Source organism: Mesoplodon densirostris, chromosome 4, assembly GCF_025265405.1.
Source record: "Mesoplodon densirostris isolate mMesDen1 chromosome 4, mMesDen1 primary haplotype, whole genome shotgun sequence".
In the NCBI taxonomy this organism is placed as follows: Eukaryota; Metazoa; Chordata; class Mammalia; order Artiodactyla; family Ziphiidae; genus Mesoplodon; species Mesoplodon densirostris.
Genome location: NC_082664.1, coordinates 51,726,404 through 51,753,115, shown reverse-complemented (window position 1 = coordinate 51,753,115; position 26,712 = coordinate 51,726,404). Strand labels below are relative to the sequence as shown.

The following is a 26,712-nucleotide window of genomic DNA, read 5'->3' as shown; positions in this document are numbered from 1 at the left end:
TTTATCAAACTAATATACCCCACTGCTGCCACCACCAAGAAGCCTGTGTGTGAGCACAGGTCACTATCCACACCTCCCCTCCCGGGAGCCTGTGCAGCCCGCCACTGCCAAGGTCCCGTGATCCAGGGACAACTTCCCCGGGAGAACGCACGGCGCGCCTCAGGCTCTGCCGCCGCAGGCTCACCCCGCACTCCGTACCCCTCCCTCCCCCCGGCCTGAGTGAGCCAGAGCCCCCGAATCAGCTGCTCCTTTAACCCCGTTCTGTCTGAGCAAACAACAGACGCCCTCCGGCGACCTACACACAGAGGTGGGGCCAAATCCAAAGCTGAACCCCGGGAGCTGTGCGAATGAAGAAGAGAAAGGGAAATCTCTCCCAGCACCCTCAGAAGCAGCGGATTAAAGCTCCACAATCAACTTGATGTACCCTGCCTCTGGGGAATACCTGAAAAGAAAACGAATCATCCCAAATTGAGGAGGTGGACTTTGGGAGCAAGATATATTATTTTTTCCCCTTTTCCTCTTTTTGTGAGTGTGTATGTGTATGCTTCTGTGTGAGACTTTGTCTGTATAGCTTTGCTTTCACCATTTGTCCTAGGGTTCTGTCCGTCTGTGGTTTTTTGTTTGTTTGTTTTTTACTTAAAAACTTTTTTTCTTAACAATTATTTTTTATTTTAATAACTTTATCTTACTGTATTTTATTATATTTTATCTTCTTCCTTCCATCCTTCCTTTCTTCCTTCCTTCTACTTTTTCTCCCTTTTATTCTGTGCCATGTGGATGAAAGGCTCTTGGTGCTGCAGCCAGGAGTCAGTGCTGTGCCTCTGAGGTGGGAGAGCCAACTTCAGGACACTGGTCCACAAGAGACCTCCCAGCTCCACGTAATATCAAACAGGAAAAATCTCCCAGAGATCTCCATCTCAACACCAACACCCAGCTTCATTCAACGACCAGCAAGCTACAGTGCTGGACACCCTATGCCAAACAACTAGCAAGACAGGAACACAATCCCACCCATTAGCAGAGAGGCTGTCTAAAATCATAATACGGCCACAGACACCCCAAAACACACCACCAGACGTGGACCTGCCCACCAGAAAGACAAGATCCAGCCTCATCCACCAGAACACAGGCACTAGTCCCCTCCACCAGGAAACCTACACAAGCCACTGAACCAACTTTAGCCACTGGGGACAGACACCAAAAACAACGGGAACTAGGAACCTGCAGCCTGCAAAAAGGAGACCCCAAACACAGTCAGATAAGCAAAATGAGAAGACAGAAAAACACACAGCAGATGAAGGAGCAAGGTAAAAACCCACTAGACCTAACAAATGAAGAGGAAATAGGCAGTCTACCTGAAAAAGAATTCAGAAAAATGATAGTAAAGATGATCCAAAATCTTGGAAATAGAATAGAGAAAATGCAAGAAACATTTAACAACGACCTAGAAGAACAAAAGATGAAACAAGCAATGATGAACAACACAATAAATGAAATTAAAAATACTCTAGAAGGGATCAATAGCAGAATAACTGAGGCAGAAGAACGGATAAGTGACCTGGAAGATAAAATAGTGGAAATAACTACTGCAGAGCAGAATAAAGAAAAAGGAATGAAAAGAACTGAGGACAGTCTCAGAGACCTCTGGGACAACATTAAAAGCACCAACATCCAAATTGTAGGGGTCCCAGAAGAAGAAGAGAAAAAGAAAGGGACTGAGAAAATATTTGAATAGATTATAGTTAAAAACTTCCCTAATATGGGAAAGGAAATAGTTAATCAACTACAGGAAGCACAGAGAGTCCCATACAGGATAAATCCAAGGAGAAATACGCCAAGACACATATTAATCAAACTGTCAAAACTTAAATACAAAGAAAACATATTAAAAGCAGCAAGGGAAAAACAACAAATAACACACAAGGGAATCCCCTTAAGGTTCACAGCTGATCTTTCAGCAGAAACTCTGAAAGCCAGAAGGGACTGGCAGGACATATTTAAAGTGATGAAGGAGAAAAACCTGCAACCAAGATTACTCTACCCAGCAAGGATCTCATTCAGATTTGATGGAGAAATTAAAACCCTTACAGACAACCAAAAGCTGAGAGAGTTCAGCACCACCAAACCAGCTTTACAACAAATGCTACAGGAACTTCTCTAGGCAAGAAACACAACAGAAGGAAAAGACCTACAATAACCAACCCAAAACAACTAAGAAAATGGTAATAGGAACATACATCTCGATAATTACCTTAAATGTAATTGGATTAAATGCTCCCACCAAAAGACACAGACTGGCTGAATGGATACAAAAACAAGACCCATATATATGCTGTCTACAAGAGACCCACTTCAGACCTAGGGACACATACAGACTGAAAGTGAGGGGATGGAAAAAGATATTCCATGCAGATGGAAATCAAAAGAAAGCTGGAGTAGCAATTCTCATATCAGACAAAACAGACTTTAAAATGAAGACTATTGCAAGAGACAAAGAAGGACACTATATAATGATCAAGGGATCGATCCAAGAAGAAGATATAACAATTGTAAATATTTATGCACACAACATAGGAGCACCTCAATACAAAAGGCAAATACTAACAGCCATAAAAGGGGAAATCGACAGTAACATATTCATAGTAGGGGACTTTTAACATCCCACTTTCGCCAACGGACAGATCATCCAAAATGAAAATAAATAAGGAAACACAAGCTTTAAGTGATACATTAAACAAGATGGACTTAATTGATATTTATAGGACATTCCATCCAAAAACAACAGAATACACATTTTTCTCAAGTGCTCATGGAACATTCTCCAGGATAGATCATATCTTGGGTCACAAATCAAGCCTTGGAAAATTTAAGAAAATTGAAATTGTATCAAGTATCTTTTCCGACCACAACGCTATGAGACTAGATATCAATTACAGGAAAAGATCTGTAAAAAATACAAGCACATGGAGGATAAACAATACACTACTTAATAACGAAGTGATCACTGAAGAAATCAAAGAGGAAATTAAAAAATACCTAGAAACAAATGACAATGGAGACATGATGACCCAAAACCTATGGGATGCAGGAAAAACAGTTCTAAGAGGGAAGTTTATAGCAATACAATACTACCTTAAGAAACAGGAAACATCTCAAATAAACAAGCTAACCTTGCACCTAAAGCAATTAGAGAAAGAAGAACAAAAAAACCCCAAAGTTAGGAGAAGGAAAGAAATCATAAAGATCAGATCAGAAATAAATGAAAAAGAAATGAAAGAAATGATAGCAAAGCTCAATAAAACTAAAAGCTGGTTCTTTGAGAAGATAAACAAAATTGATAAAGCATTAGCCAGACTCATCAAGAAAAAAAGGGAGAAGACTCAAATCAACAGAATTAGAAATGAAAAAGGAGAAGTAACAACTGACACTGCAGAAATACAAAAGATCATGAGAGATTATTACAAGCAACTCTATGCCAATAAAATGGACAACCTGGAAGAAATGGACAAATTCTTAGAAATGCACAACCTGCCAAGACTGAACCAGGAAGAAATAGAAAATATGAACAGACCAATCACAAGCACTGAAATTGAGACTGTGATTAAAAATCTTCCAACAAACAAAAGCCCAGGACCAGATGGCTTCACAGGTGAATTCTATCAAACATTTAGAGAAGAGCTAACACCTATCCTTCTCAAGCTCTTCCAAAATATAGCAGAGGGAGGAACACTCCCAAACTCATTCTATGAGGCCACCATCACCCTGATACCAAAACCAGACAAAGATGTCACAAAGAAAGAAAACTACAGGCCAATATCACTGATGAACATAGATGCAAAAATCCTCAACAAAATACTAGCAAACAGAATCCAACAGCATATTAAAAGGATCATACACCATGATCAAGTGGGGTTTATTCCAGGAATGCAAGGATTCTTCAATATACACAAATCAATCAACGTGATACACCATACTAATAAATTGAAGGAGAAAAACCATATGATCATCTCAATAGATGCAGAGAAAGCTTTTGACAAAATTCAACACCCATTTATGATAAAAACCTTGCAGAAAGTAGGCAGAGAGAGAACTTTCCTCAACATAATAAAGGCCATATATGACAAACCCACAGCCAGCATCGTCCTCAATGGTGAAAACCTGAAACCATTTCCACTAAGATCAGGAACAAGACAAGGTTGCCCACTCTCATCACTCTTATTCAACATAGTTTTGGAAGTTTTAGCCACAGCAATCAGAGAAGAAAAAGAAATAAAAGGAATCCAAATCGGAAAAGAAGAAATAAAGCTGTCACTGTTTGCAGATGACATGATACTATACATAGAGAATCCCAAAGATGCTACCAGAAAACTACTAGAGCTAATCAATAAATTTGGTAAAGTAGCAGGATACAAAATGAATACACAGAAATCTCTGGCATTCCTATACACTAATGATGAAAAATCTGAAAGTGAAATTAGGAATACACTCCCATTTACCATTGCAACAAAACGAATAAAATATCTAGGAATAAACCTACCTAAGGAGACAAAAGATCTGTATGCAGAAAATTATAAGACACTGATGAAAGAAATTAAAGATGATACAAATAGATGGAGAGAGATACCATGTTCTTGGATTGGAAGAATCAACACTGTGTAAATGACTCTACTACCCAAAGCAATCTACAGATTCAATGCAATCCCTATCAAACTACCACTGGCATTTTTCACAGAACTAGAACAAAAAATTTCACAATTTGTATGGAAACACAAAAGACCCCAAATAGCCAAAGGAATCTTGAGAACGAAAAACGGAGCTGGAGGAATCAGGTTCCCTGACTTCAGACTATACTACAAAGCTACAGTAATCAAGACAGTATGGTACTGGCACAAAAACAGAAAGATAGATCAATGGAACAGGATAGAAAGCCCAGAGATAAACCCACGCACATATGGTCACCTTATCTTTGATAAAGGAGGCAAGAATATACAGTGGAGGGCTTCCCTGGTGGCGCAGTGGTTGAGAGTCTGCCTGCTGATGCAGGGGACACGGGTTCGTGCCCCGGTCTGGGAGGATCCCACATGCCGCGGAGCGGTTGGGCCCGTGAGCCATGGCCTCTGAGCCTGCGCGTCCGGAGCCTGTGCTCCGCAACGGGAGAGGCCACAACAGTGAGAGGCCCGCGTACCACAAAAAAAAAAAAGAGAGAGAGAGAAGAGAGAATGACGGGTTTGGGTTAGCCACCGGTCAACTGCAGGAATCAGAAGGCCTCTAAGGCAGTATTTAGAGAGACATTTATGTCCTGCAGACGCAAGGTGCTAAAACCAGGCTCAGGACTTTAATAAGAGTAGCAGAGATACAAAGGAGACAACGTTCAGCCTCAACAGGTCTCTTAGGCCAACGTAAGGGCTCTGGTGAGTAATGAGAGGGACGCTGAGATCTGGAATAGGGTAATTTAGGAGGATGAGCCTGAGACTCTTAAACTCTCAAATTTCCCCAACCCCTGGGAGAAGCAACTTCTGCCCTTTTGCCAAAGTGAAACACTTCCTCTCACACAGAGACCCTGAAAATACCTCATTGAGGAAAGTGCCTCTTTAAGAAGATGATGCGCATCCTCCTTAGATTCTATCCCCACCGCCTCCCAGGGCACACAGACCTGTAACTAGGATGAGGTTATAGCGGTGCCTGAGCAGGGCAGCACGGCTCTTGCTCCAGGAGGAAATAACTGTACTCAAAGAGCTCAAGACCTGGCTCATATGTAACAGCAGTAATCTTGAGGGTGTTGGACAATGACAGTAGTGAAATATACAGCTGGATGTGGGGCCTGTAACTTGGGACTTATTTCCTGACAATGACACCTGGAGACAATCTTTAATATGCTGCTGGTATTTGAAACTTGGGCTTTCAATAGGTAAGATGGAGACGCTGGAACTGCCTCAGCAGAGTATTGAGGAAGGGGTCTGGGAAATCAAGGAGGTGGAAATGTTAGAGTGGACCTATTCGGTGACACTGCAAAACCCACATCCTCATTATCTTTCCTTGGGAGGCCAGGAGAATAGTCCCTGCACTAAAGCAGGAAGGAAGGCACAGGGAAGGAGATCACCAGCATCTTTGAGAAGCTCAGTGGTGGCTGTCCTTTGTAGGCTGGGTGGGAAGGCTTGTCATTTGTAGGCTAGAGATGCTACCATGGAATTAAGCTCTCTGGTTCCAATGGGAGTGATAAGATTCTGGAGTGGCTGAGACCAGGTGCTGACAGTGGCAAGATGTACAGAGACCATTATGGGAAGTAAGGCCAGCTGCCTTATTTCCCAGAAATCTGTGCTGATGCACAGATAGGAACTCACCACAGAGTTCTTACAGGTAAGATAGAAGGGCAGTTGGCAGGTGTTACTAGGTTTGTCTTACCAGAAGAAATGGAGACATGGCGAGCAGAAAATTGATGTCAACTGTTAGAAAACTGCAGTCCTCACCCAGTTTCTAGATCTAAGCCAAGTTTGTAGACCAAAAAGTGCGGTTGATGGAGTCACCTTGCCAAAGGATCCTACAATGCTACCACAAGTACTCCTCAATCCTTTCCCAAAGCAAACTGTATCCATTTACCAGAGTAGCTGAGGAAAGGGAAATACCCAGACCTTACAAGAGCTGTGGCTACAAAGTCCGAGGTGGCACTGATATCTGGGGACCCAAAAAGCTATCATGGCCCCACGTTAGAGTAATGTTTCACCGTGGGCCTAAAGGGCCCATGGATCCACTTTTGAGATTATTTCCTCTACTCCCAAGTGAATAATTGGGATGGATACACATTGGTTCCATGGTTTGTGAATAAGAACCAATATGGCAGAAAGGGCCAAGCAGAAGCGCCTGAAATTGCACAGCCCACAACATGACCCTGGCCAAAACAGTAAATCAGGAGCAAAACCACATCCCAGGAGTAACTGATGAGATTAGTACCACCATCAAAGATTTAAAGGATGCAGGATTAGTGGTCCCCATCATACCCCTACCCAGTTCACCTGGGAGACTACTCTAAACTCAACCAAATCGTAGCTCCAGTTGCAGCTACTGAGCCAGGTATGGTTATCTCTCCTGGAGCAGGTCTACACAGTCCCTGGTACTTGACATGGAGCTACTAATCTGATGAATGTATTCTTTCAAATCCCTGTCGGTACGGAGGATCAAACAGTTCACTTTTTGTGGACTGGATAACAGTTCACATTCACTGTCTTGCCCAAGGCCTAGGTTAACTCTCCTGTTCCCTGTTACAAAAAGCCCACAGGGACCTTGATCATCTTGACACTCCACAGAATATCAAGCTGGTCCACTTCATTGAGAACACCAAGCTAATCAGACCCCCTGCGTGAGCAGAAAATGACAAGTACTCTGAAGGCCCAATTAAGACACATGTCTGCCAGAGCATGGGAGAAAACCCTCTGAGGCATGGCATACGGGTAATGTTCTAGGGGTCTGGTGGCCTGGGGCAGGCTGAGACATCCCCTCTAAAGGAAAGGACAAATTGTTGCACCTTGTATCCTCCACCACTAAAAAGGGGGCATGGCACTTAGTCGTTCTCTTTAGATCTTGGAGGCAGCGTATATAGTCCTCAGGAATACTGCTCTGTTTAATTTACCAGGTGATTTGGAAGGCTGCCAATATTGAGTAGGACCCAAAGACAGAACTTTACAGTGGGTCAAAGCTACACTACCACTCAGGCCATATGACTGTATATCCAATCATGTTAGAGGTATCCAGCTCCTGACATGTCACTGAGCCCTAGTAGAGACTGAGCACCTGACCATGGGACATCAAGTAACTATGTGATCCAGAGCTGCCCACTGTGAACTGGGTGATAGAGATCCACTGTCATAAGACGATACGGATGCAACAGCAATCCACTATACTATGGAAAGTATTCATTTGTTATCCGGTTTAAGCAGGTATGGAGGGAACAAGCAAGTTACAAATAATAGGTGGCCTATTCTCCCCTGTCACCTAGTTGAAGACGGACTGCCAATATACTTATAGCCCCACCTGGCAGAGCCTCGAAGGACATGGTGAAAGGGAATCCTCCCCCTGAGCAGAGCTTCAAGCAGTGCATTGGATGGTTCACTCTGTACGGAGGAAGAAAGGACCTGAGACATGCGTGGACCTGTGGGCAGGGGCACATAGCTCATCTAGTTGATTAAGAGTCCAGATGGAGCGAGACTGAAAGATCATTTGGAGAAGAGGCATAAACTGTACTTGTGCGAGTGAGCACAGAGCTTGAGGATCTTTGGGCTTCATATTAATACCCACCAAAAGAGCATCTACTGCAGAGGAAGTACTGAGCAACCAGGCAGAGGATGTCTTTTCAGGGGTCAGCCTGCTTTGTCTTTGGCCGCCCCAACCCTTGTGTAATTGACCTATGAACAGAGTGGCCACAGCTGCAGGGATGGTGGTTATACGTGGCCCAACAGCACTGGCTTTCTCTCCCCCAGGCTGATCTGGATACTGTTGCTGCTGAGTATCCAACCTGCCAATAGAAAAAACAGATACTGAGGCACCGATCTGCACTGTCCTTTAAGGAAACCAGCTGTTACTCGGAGCGGGTAGAGATTGTCCCTACTGGAACTGATACTAACTCTAGATATGGGTTTTGCCTCTTCTGCCAGCACCACAATCCAAGGGCTTTACTGGCATGGGAGTCCACATAACATCAGACCAGGGGCCCATTTTACAGCAAAGGAGGCATGACAGTCAGCACATGGCCATGGGATCCACTGGTTATACTACCTACCTCATCATCTATAACCAGCCAGCCTAATGGAATGGTGAGACCTGTACCCCGGCCCTTCAAGTGTATATGCATTGAACCAGCAGCCACCACATGGTGCTGCGTCTTCAGTGGCAAATCCGTTGGTCTGGGAACCAGGAGTGGAAGAACACTCTCGTTTGGTAAAGAAAAGCTGCCTTGATCCCACATTTTCTCCAAATGCCAAGAACCCCGTGGTAGACACCCTGGCTAATGGCTTAGTTTGGGGGATGGCTAGAAGAGGGGAGGAGTATCAAAAAACCTGGAATTACAGGTGAAGAGGTGAAGTTAATTTATTTTAGGTCGGCAACAGACAACATGGACAGAACAGAACGTGCCAGGCTGGTCCTCTGGCCAGTCCTCTGGGCTGAGATCTCTTGTGGATTCCTCTCAAGACCCAGCCCAGGATGTGGATGTACACAGCAGAGGCTTAAACTGTTTTACTGACTAATAAAGTATATGAAAAGTACTAGGAGAGAAGCAATAGTACAAACGAGATCAAAATGAGAATTAACAATGACACGGCCAAATATTCATGCAGCAACGTACTGATAGTTATAAAACAAATGATTAGTTTGGTTTTTAGCTTTTTGGTTTGGTTGATAGTGTCAGTTCGTTCAGAAACTCACCTTTCATTATTCTAACAAAAAGAGAAATGGAGTTCAAAGATTTTCAACACGGCAATTTTATACCAAAGCATTTTTACTACAGTGCTTTTTAAAGTTAATAAGTAACAAAGAAGATTAATAATTAGAAAGAAAATATGCCTGTTGAAAGCAAATTTGTTGCCTAAAACATCAATCCTGCCAAATAAAAAGGTGAATTAAAACATTAAAAAAGTAAGAATGAAAGATATGAGCCTGGCCCATTAAAAAAATTTTTATTGCATGTAAAAAGTACTACTTTCTAGTGTGGTTTGAATATTTGATAATAACTATATGTAACATAGTTGTCTACCTATAAATCTTTTTTGCTGGAAATAAAATTAAGTGGCAAAGGGCTTCCCTGGTGGTGCAGTGGTGGAGAGTCCGCCTGCCGATGCAGGGGACGCGGGTTTGTGCCCCAGTCCGGGAAGATCCCACATGCCATGGAGCGGCTGGGCCTGTGAGCCATGGCCTCTGAGTCTGCACATCCGGAGCCTGTGCTCCGCAACGGGAGAGGCCACAACAGTGAGAGGCCCGCGTACCGCAAAAAAAAAAAAAAAATTAAGTGGCAAAGAAGGCAACAGAATATATTTCTTATTAATGTGCATTATAAAATCATTTATTCAGCCTCCTCCTGTTCTATGATATTTTATTTTCTAGAGTAAGGTGTCTGGCAGGATGTGTGTAAGGGCGTTTAGAGCACTGACAGACGATGGTATGAGGTTAATCTCCTTGCAAACTGGGTATTTTTTAAAAGGTAAAGGCCCAGCTTGTTGATTTCTGCTTCTTTTGTTCTTGAAGTATGAGCATGGCAGCTTTATTTCTTAAGAGTTCACTACACAGCGGGAACAATCTTTCTAGACAAACACACTGTGAGTTAAGCCAAAAAAATCCTCTAATAAACAAAACAATCTGTTACTATTTGCAGTTAGTATGTTATCTTGTAAAAATAAAATCAAACAGGTCTCCACTTGTTGAACAAATAGGGAGAGAGGATGATAACGGGTTTTGTTTGGTTTCTATCATTGTGGGCAAGGGAATGCTTCGCTTTGTCCTCCAATTGACAACCAGTTTCCATAAACTCCCAACACCTACATACATTAGCAATGAACCTGGAGGGGTCAGATCTGCCAGTCTCTAGTGAGAAGATCTGCATACAATAAAAGCTGTATAGTCGAAAGGTCCCAAACTGAGCCTGCAGGCCAAACATTGTCTGCTGATGTGTTTTGTTTGGGCTGAATGGTGTTAAAACATTTTTTTAAAATTTCTTGTCAACATTTTAAAATCATATTGCATTCTCACTAAAAGGAACCAGGGCTCCTTGGAGAAACGGCTGATTCTAGAGTTGGGGCAGGATGAGCCTGGAACATTTCGTTGTGCCCCACAGTAAAGAAGTACACAAGGAATTATAGGTACCTGTCAGACCAAGGAGCTGGGTCCAAGGAGCCTCAAATGGACAAATGTGTGACAATTTGAGAATCAAAAAGAATGACAGTGATGATTTGTAACACGTTGAATTTTTTAAAAATCCATAATTCACAGTGACACTAAAAACTGTGTGCATTGGGGGCAAGGGCGTGGGTGAAAAAAGCTCTTTTTACAGAAAAATTATAACTAATGAATGTAGAAAGAATTGTTGAAATCACCATTTTACAATAACTCTTATTATAATTGATTCAGGCAAGGATCATTGGGTGACAGTTGTTGGGGAACAAGGCAGTCACACTGTTTCAAAGTATCACCCCACAGATAGCTTATTAATTATAAAGGGGAAATGTTTCTTTACAGTTGTGGAATATGACAGACCCATCTTAACCAAGAGATTAAAACTGAGAGCACCAATTACAGGACAAAATGATATCATGTACTTCCTGAAGAGAACTGGTGTGATGGACACAGCCTCATCCATGTGTATCCTTGCTGAAAACATTTACCCTGTATCAAATCATGTGGCAACAGTGAGACTTATGTTGAGGCACATTCTGCAAAGCAGTTGACCTGGACTCTTCAAAAATGTCAATACCATGAAAAACGGAAAAAAGAATTTAAAAGTTAGAGAACTGTTGGACAGCCACATGTAAATCAATGAAGTTAGAACACACCCTCTCACCATACACAAAAATAAACTCAAAATGGTTTTAAAGGCTTAAACATAAGACATGACATCATAAAACTCCTAGAAGAGAACACAGGCAAAAATTCTTTGACATAAATCGTACCAACATTTTCTTAGGTCAGTCTCCCAAGGCAATAGAAATAAAAACAAAAATAAACAAATGGGACCTAATCAAACTTATAAGCTTTTGCATAGCAAAGGAAACCATAAACAAAAAGAAAAGACAACTGACAGAATGGGAGAAAATGTTTGCAAACAATGCAACCGACAAGGGCTTAATTTCCAAAATATATAAACAGCTCATACAACTCAACAACAAAAAAACAAACAACCCAATTGAAAAATGGGCATAAGACCTAAACAGACATTTCTCCAAAGAAGACATTACAAATGGCCAACAGGCACATGAAAAGATGCTCAACACCGCTAATTATTAGAGAAATGCAAATCAAAACTACAATGAGGTACCACTTCACACCAGTCAGAATGGCCAGCATTAAAAAGTCTACAAATAACAAATGCTGGAGAGGGTGTGGAGAAAAGGGAACCCTCTTACACTGTTGGTGGGATGTAAGCTGGTGCAGCCACTGTGGCAAACAGTATGGAGGTTGCTCAGAAAACTAAAAATAGAATTACCACATGATCCAGCAATCCCACTTCTGGGCATATACCCAGACAAAACTATAATTCAAAAAGATACATGGACCCCTATGTCCGCAGCAGCACTATTCACAACAGCCAAGACATGGAAACAACCTAAATGTCCATCGACAGATGAATGGTCCTACTGTACAACACAGAGAACTATATTCAGTACCCTATGATAAACCATAATGGAAAAGAATATTAAAAAAATGTATATATATGTATAACCAAATCACTTTGCTGTACAGCAGTAATTAACCCAACATTCTAAATCAATAGTACTTCAATTTTTAAAAAAGTTAGAATACTGTTTTAGATTGAAGGAGACTATAGCAACATGGCAATTAAATGCAATGTATGCTCACTCATTAGATCCTGGATTAAAATATACACATACATACATACATATGTATATACACACATATACATATATACATTATAATATATATAATAATAATAATATATTATTGAGACAATATGAGAAATTTGAGCACAGACTGTATATTAAATCATAGTATTGAGTCAATGATACATTTCTTGAGTATGGAAATCACATTGTGGTACATAGAAAATTTCTTCATTCTAGGAGATTCATGCTGCATACTTAGGAAAAATGTGGGTGCGTCAGCCAAAAAAGTATGTGTGTGTGTGTGACAGAGACAGAGATAGAAAAGAAATGAAGCAGAATTCTAACATTAGAATTAACTAGATTACTGAATCTAGTTAAAGATATGTAGGTATTCATTGTATTATTCTTTCCTCTTGTGTGCATATATATTGAATTTTTTTTCAAAACAAGAGTTATGGGGGAAAACCCAGGAGATTTTACACAAAATTTTGATCTCTGGCTTTAAAAAAAAGACTCTGAAAGTCTAGCCCCCTCGCAGCCTGTGAGCTGGGTGGGCAGTGGCCACCCACTTCCCACAAGACAGTCTCCAGTTTGCCCTAGTCTCCACTGCTCCATCTTGTCTTGCATTCAGCCCACTCCACTCATTTATGTTACCATTGTGATTCCCCACAGACTTTTGAGTTTGTAATCCCACATAAACCATAACAGAGAATGCTGAACACGGCTAAAACAAATTACAGAAGTATGTTACTAATCTATTATATTTCAATAAGCCAATTAAGCAATATGAAGAAAAGGGACCTAGAAATGGCACCAATTAGCAACAGCAAGATTAAATTGTTAAAGATGTCACAGGGTTTCCCCTGGAGACTTCTACTGAGTTGGGAAATGCTATTCAACTAATACGGGGGAAATATTCCTTCAACTAATAGTAGGGGAGATGAAGCCTTCAGAAATTATGAAAACTCTGCTTAGATTCTAATGCTAGGGAGCATTTACATGGTACTCTGCTAGCATTCCATGGAATGGGGCCTTGACACAAGAGCACGTGGTACTAAGCACTACATAAATGCTTTGAAAAACGGGAACCTTGACAGTCCTGCTCCCCGCAGCAGATTGCCGTCACCAGGATGGTCATATGCCCAGCAGTGTTTCTGGTCTGATATTTTGAAACGGGGGAGATCACGTGAAGTGCTTCACCTCCAGCTCCTCCCCTTGGAACCCCACCTTTCTGCCTTCCCACGTGTGCCTTTCTCTCTCCTTTCTCTACTGCTCCGCCTGTCTCCTCCTCTCTCCTCTCTCCTTTGCTACTGCTCTTTTGGACCCTCTACTTTCCTGCCCTGGCATCCTTAAGGCTGCTTGATTGCTGTTCGGTGTTTGTCCCCAAAGCACTCTGCTAGCCTCAGCAAGGTCAGCAAAGCAATGCCAAACAGAGACATAAATCATGGCAATAAGGTGGGCCGGGTTCCAGCAGGCACTGGAGCTTTTGCCCAAGGTCACCCAACAGCTTTGAGCCGGATCAGAAACTGCAGTTCCTAACTGTGGCTCCTGTCCCCGAGCAGTCACACAGCCCACAGCCTCGCTGGAAGTTATGAAAGTGAGGAGACAGTAGGAAAACAGGGAATGCTCTGACCATTCAGCAGGTCACTACTATTCATGATTAGTTACAGTCAAACGAGAGCGTGTTTCTGGCACAGAGTACACACTCAGCATTCTCATCCTCCCATACCCCATGGACCTTTTTTTTTTTTCATATTTGTCACTCAAAAGAGTCTTTTTACACATTTTTCCTAATCATCTCTCAATGAAACTTTAATTCCAAAAATATACTGTATATATGTATACGTACTATATGTATATCTGTGCTTTATACAATAAAAATGTTAGGACCCAACTCCTAAGAACCAATATTCATCCTCTTGGGGGTGACACTGCTCTCATTAAGAATGAATGAACTTTATTGTAATGTTTATAGTAAAGTTTTAAATGGACCTTTTCCCCCATGCTTATCTCCACCTTTGTTGGTAGCAAACCATAACTTTGTGCCTGCTAAAATAATCTATAGAGTTAAGGAATAAGAATTGGAAAAAACTGATATTCCAGTAAGAACCCCAGGCTTCCACAAAAGCCATGAGTCTCAGCACTAAGGCCCGCTGGAGGCAAGGGCGGGATAAGCCCTGAGGACCAGTCTCTGGGAGACTTAAGAAAGAGTACAGCGTTTGGTGAACCACGATGGTTCTGAGGTGTGGGAGCAGCAAGGCACGGACACGGGGACAGACAGAACTGTGTCGGTATCCAGGTCACTAACCAGGAGGCCATGACAAATCATTGACCATCCTACATCCATAAGTAAAATGGGATAACAATACATACCTCCTAAGGTTGTTGTAAGCGTAGTTAGTGCATCCTAGGTAACAATCCTTGGCATTTCACCCAAGACCACTGAGTCACCAAATGGCAATATGATTCCATCTCCTTGTTGTTGCTCTTGCTTTTCTCATCTTCTGGAAGGAGGATAGTCAAACTTTGACTGATGTTGGTCTGATCTACTCTAAGGCCCCTGTACCGTCTGCCTCGCTGCCCAACATCCGCCCGGGGAACCTCACAGCTGCTGGCTGGAATTCTTTGATTCCTCTTCCAATAGTTCTACCATTTGCATCCCACAGAGAGAAGGTTCAGTAGCATAGAGGCTTGGGACCTTAGTAATACAATGATTCTGGGTTGGTTGGCTTGTGTTTGTTTTGAACCACACAGTTCTTTTCTGGCTGGACACACAGATATTCCCCAGGGGGCTGGGTTCAATTACAGCCACCTGCTTTATGCAGAAGCAGTACCCACTTCCCGCCACAGGTCTGTGATGCCAGACTTCTTGATTTAAGATGATTTCCTTTCAGGGACTGTCTCTCTCTCTCTCTCTCTGTAACCTGGCTTCTGTCATGACCGTGGCGCCTCCTATCCAAAATATCTTTATATGCCTGGGACTTCCTTGGTGGTCCTGTGGTTAAGAGTCCATGCTCCCAAGGAAGGGGGCCCAGGTTCCATCCCTGGTCCAGGAACTAAGATCCCACATACTGCAACTAAACACATGTGCCACAACTACTGAGCCCGCGCTCTAAAGCAGCGATCCCCAACCTTTTCGGCACGAGGGACCGGTTTCGTGGAAGACAATTTTTCCACGAACCAGGAGTGGGGTGTGGGGTGTTTCTGGCAGTAATGCTGGCGATGGGAGAGCAGTAGATGAAGCTCTGCTCACTCGCCCACTGCTCATTTCCTGCTGTGCGGCCCGGTTCCTAGGGGTTGGGGACCCCTGCTCCAGAGCCTGCACGCCGCAACTAGAGAAGCCCAAGTGCTGCAACAAAGACCCAGTAAAGCCAAAATTAATTACTTAATTAATTAATTTGAAAAATATATCTTTATATGCTTGAACCCTAGTTATGGAAAAGGGTTGAACCCTCTCCTGAAGGGTTCATGGCTCACAATGCAAATCAGATGTCGTACACCCTGCTAGAAGAAGTTCTAGGCCAATAGCTTTAAGACAGCTGTGGGTCCTGTTATATAAAGACTAAGAAGAGTGTGTGGAAAGAACCTAGCAACATTCCAAATGAAAGAAGAGGTGGCCTAATCTCCTAGCTGGTCCATGAACTGATCTTTTATTATGCTATAATAGTTGTTTTGAGTCATGGTCTAGGTTGGTAACTCAAGGTCATGGCTCCAAGAATTCTCTCCCTCCATTAGCATACAAATATACTTATTTCTCCATATTAAAAACAACTTCAAAAACTCTCTCTTGATGCCACATCCTTCCAAGCACACACTGCCCCATTTCTTGGCTTCCTTTTATAATAAAACTCCTCAGAAGAGTTGCCTCTATCACTGTCTTCACTTTGCTCTTCTCATCCTCTCTTGAACCCTCTCTGATGAAGCTTTCATTCCTATGACTCTACCCAAATAGCTCTCATGAAGGTCTCAAATCACCCTCATATTTTCAAAGCCAATGGCTAATTCTAAGCCTGTGACCTTTGACACCATTGAGCAACCCCCTCATTCTCGAAACATTTTCTTCCTTCAGCTGTTTTTTTTCTTTTTTCTTTTTTTTTGCCACACCACACGGCTCGTGGGATCTTAGTTCCCAGACCAGGGATCGAACCCGGGCCCCCTGCAGTGGAAGTGTGGAGTCCTAACCACTGAACCATCAGGGAATTCCCTTCTCTCAGCTTTTAAGAACATTGCTCTTGGGATTTTCCTGCCTTGAAGATCACCCCTTCTTACCTCTTTTGCTGGTTCCTCAGCTTCCTGATCTCCAGATGCTGGAGCTCCAGGGCTCAGTCTTTGGTATTTGTCTCTCCATTCCCAATGGTGGTATCTCCAACCCGGACTTTTCCCTGAATGCCAGACTTGTGCATTTAATTGCCCACTTTACAGTGGGTTTACACCTCAAATATAACATATCCAAAACAGAACTTTTGATTTCCTTTCCCCCAGATTTGCACCTGGGTCTCCCTATCACAGTGAATGATCTCTTCATTCTTCCAGGTACTCAACTGAAGAACTTTAGAGTCATTCGTGATTCCTCATCCAACCATCGGATTCCTATGTGCTCTTCTCTCAGAATACATCTTGAATTTGACCACCTCCACTATTGCCCCTCTGACCCAAACCCCATCACCTCACACCTGGATCACATCAGCAGTCTTCTAAAAGATCTTCCTGCTCATGGAGCTGGAGTAGCCAGCAGCTAGAGGAACCCTTCTAGGGTATAAGTCATGCCAGGGCACCCCTCTGCTCAAAACCCTCTGATGGCTCCCATCTCATTCAAAGTAAAATCCACAGTCCCTACCATGGCCCACAGGGCCCTCATATCTAACCCTCTCATCTCTCTAACTTCACCTCCTATGGCTCTCTTTCTCACTTCCTCTGCTCCAGACACACTCATCTCTTTGTTCCTCCTAGAACACACCAGAACACAGCTAGAACACCTCACTTGATCTTGCCTTGGGGCCTCTGTCTTACTCTTCCCCTTGCTTGGAATGCTTTCCCCCTAAATAGCTGCAAGAGTCACTCCTTCACATTTCTGCTGGAATGTTTTCAAATGTCATTCATCAGGAAGGCTCTTCCTAACCACTCTATATAAAAAAGCAAGCCCCTCCATCACCTTTACCCCCTTATCCTGCTTCATTTTCACCACTTGACATATAATCATTTGTTTACTGTTAGTCTCTCCTTATTTGTGAGGACAGGAACCTAGAACAGTGCCTGGTACATGGCAGGAGTTCTGTAAAAACTTGCCAAATGAACACATGTCAATTATCTTACACACAGGTGTCTCATCAAAAACACTGACTGAAAGTATTGACTTCTTTCTTTTTTTTCCACAATGGAAAGTGAGCTTGAGAAAGGGTAGGATAGTTGCTTTGAGCTCAGGTATGGCAGTATAATTTTATTACTGTCACTAGAATGGTACTTAATGTCCTTAAAGTAGAGTTTGAGCTGACTAACTTTAACTGGAGCAATTGTTTATTTTTCTAAAAGCCTGGATAAAATAAAATTCAAACGAAAACATTAAAGGGTTGACTGCAGTAGGACCTCTTGGTGAAGAGCGAATTACATTTAGTTTAGGGAGCAGTTTGTTAGCACAAATACTGAATGTATCTCATTAAAAATGTGTCACACTTTTTCCCCCAAATGGCATGAAGTAATGTTATTTGAAAAGTGTTCCAAATTTTCAGAAAAAATGTTTTCTAAAAATATTAGCAAAATAGGTTTCTTGATAATAATTATTATCTTTAAAATCATTTACCAATGTATAGTTACATCTTCATATATACTTTCACATCAAGAACGAGAAACACTGTAGATGTGGTGCCTTAATAATTATGCAATTGACTGCTGGACAATTCACTTCCATGATCTTATCTGCTTAATGGAAACAACTGTAATTTTTAAAAGAGTCTGACAGCAACTATTGGGAGTTGCTTTAAATCATTAAATAAATGGTTTAAAAAACATACAAGCAACTCTCTGAGGACAGATACATGCCAAATTCTATTATAACGTAAAATCCAGGGACTTCCCTGGTGGCGCAGTAGTTAAGAATCCGCCTGTCAATGCAGGGGACACAGGTTCGATCCCTGGTCTGGGAAGATCCCACATGCCGCGGAGCAACTAAGCCCATGTGCCACAACTACTGAGCCCACGTGCCACAGCTACTGAAGCCCATGCACTCTAGGGCCTGTGTTCTGCAACTACGGAGCCCTCATGCTGCAACTACTGAAGTCTGCTCGCCTAGAGCCCGCACTCTGCAACAAGAGAAGCCACCGCAATGAGAAGCCCGTGCACCACGATGAAGAGTAGCCCCTGCTCGCTGTAACTAGAGAAAGCCCGTGCGCAGCAACGAAGACCCAACGCAGCCAAAAAAAAAAAAAAAAAAAATCCAAGGGACCATTAGGTTCTTTTGTGGTATTAGTATTTCGTTGTATCAGATAGATCCTATAAGTAGGACATCATCTGATCTGGGGAGTCTCTTTGTTCGCAGACATAGTACTTTCATGAAATTTAGGCTGCACAAAACAGATGATGTCTTCATTTTCATCAATGGATAGTGAAATGAGAAAAATAAGGGCAATGATCTCTCTCTCTCTCTCTCTCTCACACACACACCTACACTCATATACTCTCACACACCTGAGAAATGTATATATGGAGAGATGTTGTTTTAGTTGTCAACTACTCTCTCAGGAAGACTGCTTTTTTCCTAAAATTGGGTCTTTCCTAGTTTTTAAAAAATATTAAAATGTCCTTTCATTTATGAAGTGATGGTGATAACCCAGTCTCTTAAAATGCCGACCAACCTGTAAAAAAAAAAAAATTTTTTTTGAAATTTTATTGGTCCATGAAATTCACAAGTCTGCAAATGATAACTTTCTAATAAAAAATCTTGGCTGGCTTCCCTCTTTTCACGCAAAAGCCAGACTCCTCAGCCTGGCATTCAAAGCCTTTTACATCTGGTCTTAATCTATCTTTCTTGCTTTCCTTATCATAATAAGAGCAGTCTGAGCCTCAGCCCTTGCTTGTTCTCACCTGCTAAGGTCACTGAGGTACCTTCAGCCTCAGTCTTCCTAGTTCTTGACCTTAGCAGGGGTCATTAACAGCCCCAGTTCTGTGAGGGGTGTGCAATGAAAATCCTAGGAACTCACACTTACTGAGCCCCTGAGCCCTTGAACCTGGGCCCATGGAACTGTGCTTGGTTCCGGTTTAGTATTCCCCTTCCATGGGCCCTAGATCTCTGCCTTGAATGCAGCTCAGATGGGGCCCTAAAACACTAGCCTAGACCTCAGCAGTTTCCTGTTCTCAGGGACAACATGTCCCCAAGGCAGGCTCCAAACCCCAAAGGCCACCTGGGACCAAGGTGAAGCTATGTGCTAATAATCACTTATCCCAGGGCCAGACCTGTTTTCCAAGAAATTCCTCACATCCCCTCCTAATGGACGCTGGCTTCCTTTCCTTCTCTTTTCTCCCAGGCCTATTAGCCCAGCAGGCACCTTGGCTAAGACTTTGGGGTTATTACCTGTGTTCCTTCAATATACTGTTTTCCACTTATGCACCTCTTTTTTCCCTAGGAGAGAATGTCTGCCCTGAATGCCTTATCTCTTATTCCATGTCTCCCTAAACATTTCAAAGTCTAGTTCAAGCAAGCCTCCGAACAGTTTATTTAGAGGGTTCATGACAGGCATGGGGAGACAAGGTGAATGACACAGGCCCTGCCCATTAGGAACCCAGTCTATTGGGTGTTAAGAGCTGAGGGGAAATTCATCTTCCACCGGTTAAGCATCTGAAAGACAGGATGTACAACTTCACATAAACATTGTTTTAGGTACAATGGAGCTCCGTAAATATTTACTGAATAAGTAAATGGAGAAAGTATGACTTCATTTAACAAACCCTCAATTCATTTATCCAGCAAATATTTAAGCACCCATTATGTGTTAGGAATATCACAGAATTCTGAAAAGTTAGGGCTTGAAGGGACAGGCTCTACTGATAATCTAGTCCCATCACCTGATACAGATCAGGGGCGTCTCAGCTGTGCACTTGATTTTGGAGAATGGAGGGCTGTGTGCTTTGTAATCAGGCTCCTGTGCACTCAACTGTATCCTTCAGGGGACATCAATATTCAGTTACTCAAGAGAACACATCTGGGCCTCCCTGGTGGCGCAGTGGTTGAGAGTCCGCCTGCCGATGCAGGGGATACGGGTTCGTGCCCCGGTCCGGGAGGATCCCATATGCCGCAGAGCGGCTGGGCCCGTGGGCTATGGCCGCTGAGCCTGCGCGTCCGGAGCCTGTGCTCCGCAACGGGAGAGGCCACAACAGTGAGAGGCCCGCATACCGCAAAAAAAAAAAAAAAAAAAAAAGAGAACACATCTGACTTCCTAATTTATTGGCAACATCTACCCTTCCTAAGAGTTTATTTTGTTAACATCTTTTTTTCAATCCAACAATAACATTTATTGGTATTACATGCCAAGTGGTTGATACAGAGATCTAGAGGCGAGGTCTCCATCCTGGGGGAACTGAATTAATTCAGGGACTAAACTTGTAAACACCGTATTGCTAAAGAATAGTGAGAGGTTTCAGAGAGGCGCTCACAGGTGACCTTCAGAATCAGAAAAAGAGTATCTCTCCACTAGAAACAGACTGGCTTTTCTTTGGAGTAAATGGGCCCTTTGAAATACAGTTATCACCTTCTCCGCTAGGGAAAGCCTGAGAAAGTGAAAAACATCCATGGGCCCCAGAGAAACAGTGAGACCCTCTCTCTTCCTGTGTAGAGAGTGGGAGGGCAGGGCAACCAGGCGGTGGGATGGGCAAACACTGCTTGTCTCGCTCTTTCCTAGGGGAGTACTTCACAGGGGCTTTGGAAGTGTCTTCTCAGAAATGACAACATCCAGTTGGTAAAGAATGTCCTAGACCCAAATAGAGAAAGTCATCCCCACCCGTTTTAATTTGTCCAAAGCCCTCCACTTCCCATTTGGGGTCCTTATCCAGAGATAACCCCACACACGTAATTCATGGGGAGAAGACTTTTAGAGAGGCCTGGAGAAAACGGAGAAGCAAAGGTAAGAGAAAATCCCCTGGATGTTCCACTGAGCCCGCATGAGGTTGCTCTTTCCTTGTTGGATAGTTAGCTGTACTTGTCAGAACACAGAGGCCCTAACTGTTTAAAACCAACCCCTACGGAGAAAGTTAATCTGCTGAAAGTTAACCCACACTGCATTCATTACAGGGCGCATTCTACATAGGGTAGGATTTGGGTTTCATCCTCACAGAAATTCAGAAAAGAAGGAAAGATACTTTCCTTCTTCATTTCCATTCCAGGAAAAAAATACTTTCAGCTTATAATAAACAGCTCCCCTCCCCCCCCATATCATGGTCTCCAAGAGTTAACTGATGAACATTTTTAAAGCAATCATTTCACTTTTTTGAGAAAAATCCTTCTTCTAGAGACAAGACGTTATAAAGTTCAGCAGTAGACAAATGTGAGGCATAATGAAAACCTGTCAGCTTTCTAGCTGTTTGAAAACAGGTGAATGATTAATTCTCTTCATGGACTGAGAACATCAACAGAAGCTAGTCTAGAAGTTGAAAAATCAAGGAAAGTTCCTGTACTATAAAAGTTGATGGCTTTTCATGAACCAGATCTACAGGTGACATGAGAAAGAAGCCACTGGGAAGAAAAATAAAATATTCCACAGCAAGTCTGCAAGTGAATACCATCATTCCCTGCACTTAACGTCTCCACTTTCTAATTCATTATATAATTGGTGACTCGCGCACAGATGTCCCATTTGTGTCACTGAGGACAGAAGTCCGTGAAGGAAGGAGATGTGGCCACATCTCAAGGCATTTATTTCACATAACACGACTCACTTTAATTTTTTTAGTCCCTGAAAATTCACTTTAAAGAATCCATTACCAGGACTTCCCTGGTGGCGCAGTGGTTAAGAATCCGCCTGACAATGCAGGGGACAGGGGTTAGATCCCTGGTCTGGGAAGATCCCACATGCAGCAGAGCAACTAAGCCCAAGCGCCACAGCTACTGAGCCTGCGCTCTAGAGCCCGCGAGCCACAACTACTGAAGCCTGAGTGCCTAGAGCCGGTACCCCACAACAAGAGAAGCCACTGCAAGGAGAAGCCCGAGCACCTCAACGAAGAGTAGCCCCTAGAGGGGTGGGATAGGGAGGGTGGGAGGGAGACGCAAGAGGGAGGGGATATGGGGATATATGTATGCATACATATAGCTGATCCACTTCAAACACAACATTGTAAAGCAATTATACTCCAGTAAAGATGTTAAAAAAAAAAAAAAAAAGAGTAGCCCCCGCCGCAACTAGAGAAAGCCTGCGCTCAGCAATGGAGACCCAACACAGCCTAAATAAAATAAATAATTAATTTTAAAAAATCCATTACCTTGAGCATGCGGATTTCTCGAAGGGCGATTTTCTTTATGACAGGGTCATCTTCTGATTCCAGAAACCTCTTGATGGCCACAATCTGACCCGTGTCCCTGTTTCTGCATTTGAAAACAACTCCATAGGAACCTTCGCCAATTTTCCCAATTTTTTCATACTTCTCCATCACAGAAGAATAAATCTTCTTTAAACGGATCTTCACATAGTTTGAAAATGTCGCTTATAAAATCTTGGCATGAACACACTGCACTAGAGCTTCACTCAACGATGGGTCTTTGTCAAGGACCTAGAACAGAAGACGGCACTCGTTACAGAATTAGGAACCGACCCATTCCCTTAAAGCCTCGCCCCTCAGCCGTGGCCACTTGATCAAGTGTGACAGCTTGGAGTCAGCTGCCTTTGGTAAGTCAAGTTTAATTGTCTGTTATATACCCTGCAAGTTAAAATGTAACCCGTCATCCTAAAACGAACTGAGTTGTAAGACAATCTATCTTTTTAATGGTAAGTTCATCCGATCTAAGACACATGAGCTGGCTGGAGGACCGGGAAGGGTAAGGGCTTCCCCGGTTCTAATATCAGGTTTCATTTCCCTTCAGCAAGAAGACACCGCCCGGCTCCCCGCGCGGCCGACGGCGGCGAGGCCCCGCCGGAGGGGAGAGCCCTGCGAGGCGCCCGCCCCGCGCCCCGCGCCCCGCGCCTCCTGAGGCGGGCCCGGAGCTCTGTGAGAAGCAGGGTCGCGCCATCCCGCCGCTGGGCGGGGCCACCTCTCCCGCCCCGCCGCTGCTGCGCGGCCCGCGCCTCCCTCCCCGCCCAGGACTCACGGCGCCGCAGCTGTCGGGCCGGCCTAGCTCCTGCCTCGCCGACTCCCGCCCAGCTCGGTCGCGGCCGGCCGGCCCCCGCTCCGGCCTGGCCAGGGCGGGGCCGCAGCGCCCCGGCCTCCCTCCCGGACCCGGCCGCCGTCCTTGCTGCAGCGAAAGGCCCTGGTGGGCTGCCTCGGAGCCCGAGAGAAGCTGTTCTGGACGTGGGCCCGGGTTCCTGCACGTCCCTCTGCTGGGGAGAGGAGGCCTGCAAGATTGCAAACTCCAGCAGGCCGTGGAAAACGCAGCTCTGGCAGAGCCTGCCGGGAAGACGCCTGCGCTAGGAGCCCCTCACCCTACGCAGCCTGTACCACACCGTGTGATAACTGTGATTACTCCCTTGTATTCTCCGCAGGGGAATGCCTTGAGGGCAGCTTCTGTGTCTCTCCTGGTCAGTGCTGTAGCAGCCAGTAATGAATGAATGAATGAGAGAAAGGGGGAGAGGAAAAGAGGAAGTATGATGACGGTACGATGACTGAAATTGGTTAGAGTCTGCACGTACCCCCACTAGCTTGGGAGTTGGGGTGGGGTGGGGCAGTGCTTGACCATTGACTTCCACTAGAGCTGGGCTTATAATGTGGGAGATGGAGGCTTACAGAGCCTGCCCTATCTTACGTTCCTTATTTACATCCTTCTCCCGACTGGCTCCTACTCGCTCAGGTCGGAGCACAATGGTGGAAAATTAACGGACTTGGAGAAAATCACGAAATAGGGTAATTCGCCACTGGGCAGACTGCCTCAGTACTTTATCATCTATCCCATTCCATATGCCCAGCATTGATTTGGGTATTGCCTGGAAGCAATAGCTGAGGAGAGAACATTTGCATACTGCCTACGAAACGGGGACCAATCCTGTGCCAAGCAGCATGCCACTAAATGTAAATCAGGTTAGGGTTCAGGAAGGAGCTGGAGCTGGGAGGAGAGAGATTGGTGGCTGCCTTGAAAATGGAGTGGCATATAGATGGGGTCCAGGGATGGGCTGGAGGTGAACCTCCCAAAAATGGTTTGCAAATGGCGACCATTGATGTGTTTTCTGTCTCTATAGTTATGCCTCTTCCAGTATGTCATATAAATGGAATTATACATTATGTAGCCTTTTGAGGCTAATCTTCTTTCACTTAGTATTAATATATTTGAGATTCATCCATATTGTTGCATTTATCAGCAGTTCATTCCTTTTTATTACTGAGTACTATTCCATTGTATGGATATTGTTTATCCACTCCCAGGTGAAGAATATTTGAGTTGTTTCCAGTTTTGGTGATTATAAACCAAGCCACTGTAAATATTCATGAATGGTCTTTTGTGTGAACATATGTTTTCATTTCTCTTGGGAAAAAAATACCTAGGAGGAGTACTGCTGGGTCATATATTAAGTATGTGTTACTGTAAGTGACTGCCAAAATGTTTTCCGAAGTGACTCTACCATTTTACATTCCTGCCAGCAATGTTCCAATTTCTGCATCTTTGCCAACACTTGGTATTCAGTTCTTTTGACTCAGTCATTCTAAAAGGTGGGTAATGGTCTCTTGTGGTTTTAATTTGCATTTCCCTAATGACTAACATTGAGCAGTTTTTCATATGTTGATTTGCAATCTGGATGTTTTCTTACAAGTTCTAGAAGGTTTTTGTAAATTCCTTGAGGTTTTCTATGTAGGCAATCATGTCATCTACAAATAGGGACCGTTTTAGTTTTTCCTAACTGGTATGCCTTTCCTTTCTTTTTCTTGCCTTATTGCACTTCGTATGTCCGTCCTCCAGTGTAATATCAAATAGGAGTGGTGAGAGCAGATATCCTTATTACTGATCTTAGGAGGAAAACATTCAGTCTTGCACCACTAGGTATCCTGCACTAACTAGATTTCTTTGTAGAGGTTGTGGTAGGCAGTCTCTAAGATGGCCCTTAATGATCCCTGCCTCATGGTATTCATGCCCTTGTATACTCCCCTTGTATATTCAGTGTAGGCTTGACCTAGTGACTTGCTTCTAAGGAATAAAATATGTTTAAAGTAATGGAATATCACTTTTGAGATTAGGTTACAAAGAGACTGTGATTTCTGCCTTGAGTACTCTCTTGTACTCTCTTGCTCACTGCCTCTGAGGGAATCCAGATGCCATGTTGTGAGCTGCCCTATGGCAAGGAATTGAGGCGACCAACAGCCAAGAAGAACGTAGTCACTCAATGCAGTATTCTGTGAGGAACTGAATGCTGCCAACAATCTTGTGAATGAGCTTGGAAGTGGATCTCCCTACCACCACCCCTGCTCCTGCTCCAGTGAGTCTCCAGATGAGGTCGTAGCCCCAGCTGACAACATAAGTTCACTTTTGTGAGAGACCTTGATTAGGAGGCACCTAGCTAAGTCATACCTAGATTCCCAGCCTCCAGAGACTGTGAGATAATCATTGTTCGACATTTATGCTTTGGGGCTATTACACAGCAATATAGAACGAACACAGAAGCTGTTTATCAGATTGAGAACATTCTTTTTTTAAATATTTATTTATTTTATCTATTTCTTGACTGCGTCGGGTCTTAGTTGTGGCATGCAGGATCTTCCCTGAGGCGTGCAGGATGCTTCGTTGTGGCGCGGGCTCTTCGTTGTGGCACGCAGCCTTCTCTCTAGTTGTGGTGTGCAGGTTTTCTCTCTCTAGTTGTGGCACGCAGGCTCCAGGGCGCATGGGCTCTGTAGTTGCGGTGTGCAGGCTCCTGAGCGTGTGGGCTCTGTAGTTTGAGGCACGTGGGCTCTCTCATTGAGGTGTGAGAGCTCAGTAGTTGTGGTGCATGGGCTTAGCTGCCCCGCAGCATGTGGGATCTTACTTCCCCAACCAGGGATCGAACCCGTGTCCCCTACA

General features: G+C 43.7%; 1 protein-coding gene across 5 annotated transcripts in view; it reads right to left on the bottom strand.

The window, feature by feature from the left end:
• CDKL1 (cyclin dependent kinase like 1) overlaps positions 1–24,263 on the bottom strand; it is a 58,418-nt gene extending 34,155 nt beyond the window's left edge. For 3 of the 5 annotated variants that reach the window (XR_009531732.1, XM_060096251.1, XM_060096248.1), the window contains exons 1-2: positions 23,824–24,263; positions 23,001–23,288 (exon numbers count right to left, since the gene is read on the bottom strand). Coding sequence is in view for 4 of the 5 variants with exons in the window: in XM_060096251.1 (XP_059952234.1) it covers positions 23,001–23,168 (168 nt within the window). In the remaining variant the exon portion in view is untranslated. Of the gene's footprint in view, positions 1–23,000; positions 23,643–23,823 lie in introns of those variants that run through there. The other 2 variants (XM_060096250.1, XM_060096249.1) reach the window with 2 other exon arrangements.
• Between the last annotated feature and the right edge of the window lie 2,449 nt (positions 24,264–26,712).